Raw genomic sequence first — 8,496 nt, forward strand, 5'->3', positions numbered from 1 at the left:
AGTTTGCTGGCCAATTAAGAACAGGGATACCATTGTCCTTAAACCAGGTACTGGTAGCTTTGGCACTGTGTGCAGGTGCCAAGTCCTGTTGGAAAATGAAATCTGCATCTCCATAAAGTTGGTCAGCAGCAGGAAGCAAGAAGTGCTTCTGACGCTGCGTCTTGTTCAAGAGTGGCTTGACACAAGGAATGCGACAGCTGAAACCCATGTCTTGCATACGTCTGTGCGTGGCGGTTCTTGAAGCACTGACTCCAGCTGCAGTCCACTCTTTGTGAATCTCCCCCACATTTTTGAATGGCTTTTGTTTCACAATCCTCTCCAGGGTGCGGTTATCCCTATTGCTTGTACACTTTTTTCTACCACATCTTTTCCTTCCCTTCGCCTCTCTATTAATGTGCTTGGACACAGAGCTCTGTGAACAGCCAGCCTCTTTAGCAATGACCTTTTGTGTCTTGCCCTCCTTGTGCAAGGTGTCTTTTGGACAGCTGTCAAGTCAGCAGTCTTCCCCATGATTGTGTAGCCTACAGAACTAGACTGAGAGACCATTTAAAGGCCTTTGCAGGTATTTTGAGTTAATTGGCCGATTGGAGTGTGGCACCAGGTGTCTTCAATATTGAACCTTTTCACAATATTCTAATTTTCTGAGATACTGATTTTGGGGTTTTCATTGGTTGTCAGTTATAATCATCAAAATTAAAAGGAATGAACATTTGAAATATATCAGTCTGTGTGGAATAAATGAATATAATATCCAAGTTTCACTTTTTGAATGGAATTAAAATGTCTCTGGTTTTAAATAGGAAATGTGACCTTCAGCCCAGATGCGCAGTTTACACGCTGAGTCATGTACATACTTGTGTGTGTCATACTTATAACGTTATAGTTTAATATAATCAGTAACATTGTCATAAAAATGTACATATTTATTACAACCTTTAATATTTAAAAATACATGATGTGTGACAACATTTTTGTTCCATTTGAAGAAATCACACATTAGAAAGAAAAGATTTTCAGTAAAAAATAGAAAAAGCCTTACATGACATTAATCATTTAACTGGATTATGTACGTACTTGTCCGGAGCAGAAATGTTGTGCAGCATTAAGTCTGAGCCGAATGAACAGAAACAAAGGTTATGTTTAAAATAAAAGAACAATTACTTTGGGACTCAGTCATTATGAAACAAATCAAAACGTATTTAACAAATGAAATATGTAGGATACCCTGCATATTATAAGTTCACATTACCTGCATTCAAATGCTTGGTCCTTTCATTTGTACAGTAATTAATACTACATATAAAATAAAAAACTAACAAACAAACATGTGAGTGTTAAAATGGTAAAACATGCAAATAAAGAGATCCTGAAAATCTGTGTTTTTGTGGTTTCATAAGCTCAGGAGGTAAAAATAAAGATCTTCAATCCTTCCCTTTACCCTTCTTTGGTGTTTTGTTGGATTTATTGAGTATCTTCATGAGGTTTTTGGACATGAAGTATGGCTTCTGTAGCGATCCATCGTTACGCTCCAAGTCCTCCACTGAGAGAGTGAAAACCAAACAGAGCAGAAGTGATAAAACAGACCATGTGTGCTTGTTTCTGTGTTTATGGTAGTAGTAAAAAAAAAAAAAATAATAAAAAACTGAAAACATTTATCTGCTGCTGACTGCAGCGCGTTTATCAATACTGGACCAATTTAAAATGTTGTCCCAATTAGTTACACAAACATGGGAAAATAAAGTTACCCTTTCTCTAAACATAATGAGTACATTTGCATGTTCCAAAATCTTTCCTTATAATTCTCTATGTTGGTGTTTCTAAGCAAACAGGTATAGTTATATTTATTCAGTACTTCTGTGTCAGTAAAACATGTTTGTGAATGCACAGGCTTTTATAAACATCTACTCACAGAAGCAGAGGAAGAGTGTGTCGACACACATGTTGTACACACTGAAGAATCCATGAGCTATGAGGTAGCTACCAACCACCACAGTCTACAAAAAGAAAACAAATATTTGGAAATAAAAGAAACAAGGCAAAACAAAGAATAGACATCAACTTATCTGAATGACTTCTATCAAATTTGTAACTTACAATAATTGGCATCCAGTAGTAGTTGAGGGTTTCAGAGCGGAAGGTGCTGCCTGGCAGTATTATTCGTCCAGAGAAGAAAAAGAAGGCCAATACGCCTGAAAACAAATTGAGATTTTCAGTGTGATTAATGTAAACACTTATTGAGCTTCACTATTTTAAGAACACAACTTTATTTTTCTTTAGATGTTATTTCCCCCCTCGTTTCTTGTTCTCTCTTGTATGACAATATTTTTGATGATTAGACTTTTGCACCTATAATATTTAAAAATGATGAATTGATGGTTACAAACATAGTATGGTACATAATTTAATTAGCTAAAGTATTGTCCATAAAAGTTAAATAACAAAAAAAAAAAAGAATATTGTCTGAAAACAACCTACAAGACTGGACATTTCCTATTTTTGTGAGGGAATGTTACCAAAGACTTATTTAACCTGATCCATGAAAAGCATATTAATTGGTGCTCTTTCAGCTAATTGATGCCGACACTGTCACAAGAACATTTACAGCAGAAAAACACAGATTTGTGTATTTAATGAAAGCAGTTGTTAGGAGAGGGAGGAGTATTGTTGAACACTGGCTCTTGGGAGACTTAAATTACAATATGGCTACAATAATGGCAACGATGGATTTCACTGTTGAGTTTCAATGTCCCATAATGGTCTAAATACCAGCTAATAATACAATTCTAGTTAAAAGACTATTATTGGGGATCAAATGACTACATCTATAAATATCTATAATGTGAAAACGGTTCATAGTGACTGTACTGATGAAACAACATGGAGTTATCACCCGATTCTGCTGTTCTCATCTCTATGGAGCGTTTTAGCTCATCGTTTAATTCGTTTTTTCCCTTCACGCTAATTTATTCTTTAGTTGCGTCTCTTCACTGCTCTCACCAGGATGCAGCTGGCAGCTGTTTTCAGCAAAAATAAAAATCCCTGATAAACCCCCTGTACACTACCTAATCTGCACCAAGAGAGCAGACAACAGTTAGGGACTAGCTGGTGAACAAAGTGGAGCATTTAACAGCTAAAGAGCCAGATATTTCCCCTCAGGTGTTTAGACCAAATCAGAGCTAAAAAGGATTATTATTCACAAGGGAGCATGAACAATTACTCCAAATTAATGATAATGTTGCTACATATGTCAGATATGTAGTTTGACATAACTTTATAAAAGGTGATAATATGCCAATAAATGCAGATTGTGAACACAGGTAGCCAAATAAATCAGTTAATATAGGTATTAAGATACTGAATATCAAAATAAAATTTTATCTGCCTCTAAAGGCTTCGATCAGTTAAACCTGACATACATTTACAGTAATGGATAATTGATGGAGTCACCCTTACCTACTCCTCCGACCACCAGGAGCTTCCCAAAGAACAGCAGCAGGTCTGTCACTTTATCGAGCACGACGACTCTGAGGGGAGGAGAGGGAGGGGGACACACACACACACACACAGTCAGAGTCAGAGAAACATGACACTATTCACTCAGTCTCTCAAACAAATGCAAATATATTCCTTGTTCCCATTTAGAATAAAACTCCTTTCCACTAGAAAATATGACTTGAATTATTGCAGATGCAAACCTGATTATATTTCTCATGAGCAGCGAGAACGCATTTTTGGCTGAGACGCAGAAGTTTTTGCCGTAAATGGCGATCTGTCAAGAAAACAAATTCAACTTGTTTCAGGAAAACAAAATGGTCTGCGTAATACAAATTATATCCTATACATTATATTAAAAATCACTTTAGAGATGGTGGCATTGTATTAACTGTTATGATGAAAAAAATGAAGTGTGATGCTCAGTAGCTTTATAATGGAGTCAGTAGAAAAACAGTCTTATTTCATTTATAGCAAAGAGTTTTTTCCCTTTTGATAGACTTTTGTATGATTTAAGATGTAAGTTAAGCGAAAGTTTAGTACTCCAACAAGAATAGTACCAATTAAGATAGGAGAAACTAAAAACTGAACAATAATATGTAGTGCTCACCATGATATAAGCATTCCTGTTGAGGAACTTGATGAACTTCTCCAGACACCAGAGGCAGCACTTCATGCAGCACAATATGAAACGAGCACATGGATTCTGCGCCGCTGGGGACAAAAAGCCAAAACAAGTAATTTATTTAACCCAATTAAACTTAAATAACTAATATACCGGTATATATTTAATACTTTTTTTATCCTTTATGGTAACACAGACAGTGAAATTAGGGTTCGTCAGCCTTACCTTTTGTTTTGTGGTCAATGTACTCCAGAATCATCCTTGCTATCTGCACCAGGGTCAGGATCAAAGCACCAAATGCCAAGGAGCCCACATGGTACCTGAGAGGTTAACAGCTCACTGGTCATTTGTGCATCTCAAACTATTTAACAGTAGCACAGGAATCCCAAAGCTTGCATCATTTTACAAGTCAGATGAAAAATCAGTCTATCAGAGTCAATGTGGCTTGTTAAACGACTTTAGAAACTATGGTTTGTGATGTTTTGCAGCTGAAATCTGCTTCCCGACACTGTAATGTGTAGGTCTACTGCGCCCTCTAGGAGCCAGAGGGGGAACTGCAGACACCTAGAATGTCCGGGGATTTAGAGTGAATCCAAACTACTCTCACTTTTAGGTTTAAAGAAAAGTTCCCTTTCTGCAAAACCCTTTGTGGGACATAACGCACTCACTCACTAGAAGTAACAGAAATGGCACCATTAGGAACTGCCGGCGATCAGTATATTGGACACACTTATTGTTGCATGAATTGAACAGACATGAAAGCAGCTCATTAACCTACCTGAGTGCGCGAATAAAGCTGGCACACAGGGGAAACATGGGGATATCTTTCGGTTTGGTGAAGGCCCAGTAGTAGGAGGCAAAGGCCCCCGCCAGCGTACACTGCCCCAAGGCAATGACGAAGTTGACACACCAGAGAAAAGCTACCACGTTGTAGATCTGCAGGTTGAAGAGGTTCCTCTGGAAAAGACCCTCGTTGTTGTATCTGATAAAGATGCAGCTGGCAGAGGGGCAGCCTGGGTAATCTGATGAGGTGAAGTTCTGAGGGGGAGGAGATGGGTTGACTGAATCAGTAAATGTACAGAGAAAGATACGATCGGCAAGAGGGTGTGACGAGCAACAGTAGGATTTTTAAGTCTACACACCCCTGTTAAAATGCCAGGTTCTTATGATGTAAAATAAGATAAATCATGTCAGAACTTTTTCCATGTGACCTATAATGTGAACAATTCAATTGAAAAACAAATTGAAATCTTTGAGGGGGAAAATGAAATATAAAAACCCCTCAAATAACCTGTGTAAAGTGTGTACACCCTTAGACTAATACTTTGTTGAAGCACCTTTTGATTTTATTACAGCAGTCTTTTTGGGTAGGAGTCTATTAGCATGGCACATCTTGACGTGGCAATATTTGCCCACTCTTCTTTGCAAAAGCGCTCCAAATCTGTCAGATTGCAAGGACATCGCCTGTGCACAGCCCTCTTCAGATCACCCCATAGATGTTCAATTGGATTCAGGTCTGGGCCATTCCAAAACGTTAATCATCTTCTGGTGAAGCCGTGCTTTTGGTCGTTGTGCTGAAAGGTGAACTTCCTCTTTATCTTTCTAACTGATGCCTTAAGGTTTTGTGCCATAATTGCCTGGTATTTAGAACTGTTCATAATTCCCGCCACCTGACTAAGGCCCTGGTTCCAGCTGAAGAAAACCAGCCCCAAAGCATGATGCTGCCACCACCATGCTTCACTGTGGGTATGGTGTTCCTTGGGTGATGTGCAGTGTTGTTTTTGTGCCAAACATACCTTTTGGAATTATAGCCAAAAAGTTCTACCTTGGTTTCATCAGACCATCGCATTTTTCCACATGCTTTTGGGGGACTTGATGTTTGTTTTTGCAGACTTCAGCCGTGCTTGGATGTTTTACTTTGTAAGGAAAGGCTTCCGTCTTGCCACCCTACCCCATTCACATAAAGAATAGGGGAGAGAGTTGTCACATGTACCACACAGCCAGTACTTGCCAGAAATTCCTGCAATTCCTTTAATGTTGCTGTAGGCCTCTGGGAAGCCTCCCTGACTGTTTTCTTTTCGTCTTTTCATCAATTTTGGAGGGACGTCCAGTTCTTGTTAAAGTTGTGCTATATTTTCTCCACTTGATAATGACTGTCTTCACTGGTGTTCCATGGTATATCTAATGCTTTGAAAATTCTTTTGTACCCGTCTCCTGACTTATGTCTTTCAACAATGAGATCTCTGATGCTTTGAAAGCTCTCTGCGGAGTCACTTTAAATTATGGCAGGTGTGTAATGACTTCTAGTTAACCTGACTTTGAATGTGATTGGTTAATTCTGAACACAGCCACATCCCCAGTTATAAGAGGGTGTGCACACTTATGCAACCAGGTTATTGTAAGGTTTTTATTTTTCATTTTTCCCCCCCTCAAAGATTTCAGTTTGTTTTTCATTGAATTGTTCACATTATAGGTGGAAAAAGTTCTGACATGATTTATCTTTGTTTCATTATTTTACATCATAAGAACCTGGCATTTTAACAGGGGTGTGTAGACTTTTTCTATTCACTGAATCATGTCAGCCGTTGTCTAATGGATGGCTAATTCAGTTTTACAGGAGAAACTTTTTTTAATCTCACTAAATTATAGTTGTGTCCTGGTGATGTAACAGTAGCCAAAGTCCTTCTACTGGCTAATTCAACCAAAAGGGGAAAATGTGAGATGCCTTCACAGTATGTCAAAATTATTATTCACATTCTGCCCACTTACCTGAGGGTCACAGTCCACAGAGCCATTAACACTCTTACAGTCGCTCATAGTGGAGTTGAGAGCCACCACTTTGTAGACTGGGCTGCCTGAAGTTGCCAGATATCTATATACATTTTATTAAGAGAAGAAACAATACTCTGGGCTGTAGAAGTGGTTGTAGAGTAACATTTGAACAATAGTCTGTGCCTGCATATTATATGCAGTGTTATTACCAGTCTGCATACTAACATAACATGTACATGAAATGAAAAAGGATACAAAGCAGTGGCACCCCAATAAGCAACACACACCAGCAGGAGAACAAAGGTGATAAGAGGGTACAGCAGAGAGGACATCATGTGACTGATTGCCCTGTGGAATGTGAACACAAACATTATGAGGTTATGCACACTGACAAAATGACACATTAGACAAAAATTTGTTTCAGAAAAATGCCCCAAAAATGATCTATTATTAATAGTAGTTCTTTTTAATATGATACATCTTTAAATAAACTCCCTTTATGATTAAGAACATTTAGGTGTGTAAACCATGAGAACGATGTTTTACTGTTGGACATCATGACTCACTTGCTGGACTCCTGGATGAGGGCGATGGCTATGAGGATTCTGGTCCGCAGGAAGATGATGGTCAGGAGAATGATTGCCTCCCCCACAGATATTAGTATCACTGAGGGTGGAGGAGATAGGTGTGAAAATTATACACCATCCTCACAGTAGAAACACATGGATCACTACACACATACACACTATTCCCATGTCAAGAAACACACTACTACTTTTTCTAACACAACACCAATTACTATATATTGTACTTCTAGACTTTACTGTGTGTGTGTGTGTGTGTGTGTGTGTGTGTGTGTGTGTGTGTGTGTGTGTGTGTGTGTGTGTCTCTCTCTCTCTCATCTCTGTTTTTGTCTTTACACTATAAAAGTTAATAATTTTTAACAAACAAAATATTTGCTACCTAATAACATAAAAATATGAACTAAAATATAAAAATCAGCCATAACCCTTAAATCTGAGTCATTTCTTATCTGAATAATTTTACAATGTCATGAATCAAGTGGTGTTGTAAACTTGACATACAATACAACAATGCCAACAATGGTTTTATTGCATTTATTTATTGTTTTTCTCTACTAACACATGGCTGTGACTTCCATTTTATTCCCTTCATTTCCTCTGAAACTGTATTTTCCAGAGTAAAAGCTACTTGGTTGAAAAATCACCAATAAAGTCAGACCTAATAAATTAATTTATTCGTACACAACTATCCCTGTGCTCATAATGCTAATAAGCCATTGGGAAAAATAAAAATGTATCCCCGGACTGTGAGAAATATTTGTTGAGGATGAACTAGTGCATGGTCAAGTTAAATAAGAATGAACACATTTTAGTAAGACTTACAGAATGCCAGCCAGGTCTCTTGGACATGCAGGTAAGCACTGAAGTTGGTGGTGAAACCAATAGTAGTGATGGTAGCAGAAGCTTGCTTGTAGTTATTATACTCCCAGTAGCAGTGCCATATACCTGTGAGAGAAACACAAACTACTCAGACACTACTGGGAACATATAAGCTTGTCTTGTATTCATGACCTAACACACACA

The 8,496-nt window shown here is 38.1% G+C and overlaps 2 protein-coding genes across 2 annotated transcripts in view; both read right to left on the bottom strand.

Annotated features, from left to right (window-relative positions):
- Window positions 1-1,177, bottom strand: part of LOC123976768 (mediator of RNA polymerase II transcription subunit 30-like) — a 32,621-nt gene extending 31,444 nt beyond the window's left edge. Inside the window, exon 1 of the mRNA XM_046059115.1 lies at window positions 1,162-1,177. Within this exon, the coding sequence (XP_045915071.1) occupies window positions 1,162-1,177 (16 nt within the window). The remainder of the gene's footprint in view (window positions 1-1,161) is intronic.
- The window catches only part of slc44a4 (solute carrier family 44 member 4), a 19,307-nt gene continuing 11,719 nt past the window's right edge, over window positions 909-8,496 (bottom strand). The window contains exons 13-22 of the mRNA XM_046059626.1: window positions 7,145-7,237; window positions 6,887-6,989; window positions 4,896-5,155; window positions 4,343-4,437; window positions 4,103-4,206; window positions 3,696-3,769; window positions 3,454-3,524; window positions 2,095-2,189; window positions 1,910-1,994; window positions 909-1,540 (exon numbers count right to left, since the gene is read on the bottom strand). Coding sequence (XP_045915582.1) covers window positions 1,422-1,540; window positions 1,910-1,994; window positions 2,095-2,189; window positions 3,454-3,524; window positions 3,696-3,769; window positions 4,103-4,206; window positions 4,343-4,437; window positions 4,896-5,155; window positions 6,887-6,989; window positions 7,145-7,237 — 1,099 coding nt within the window. The 3' untranslated portion in view covers window positions 909-1,421. The remainder of the gene's footprint in view (window positions 1,541-1,909; window positions 1,995-2,094; window positions 2,190-3,453; window positions 3,525-3,695; window positions 3,770-4,102; window positions 4,207-4,342; window positions 4,438-4,895; window positions 5,156-6,886; window positions 6,990-7,144; window positions 7,238-8,496) is intronic.

The sequence above is a fragment of the Micropterus dolomieu genome, linkage group LG09 (assembly GCF_021292245.1).
Source record: "Micropterus dolomieu isolate WLL.071019.BEF.003 ecotype Adirondacks linkage group LG09, ASM2129224v1, whole genome shotgun sequence".
Taxonomy (NCBI): Eukaryota; Metazoa; Chordata; class Actinopteri; order Centrarchiformes; family Centrarchidae; genus Micropterus; species Micropterus dolomieu.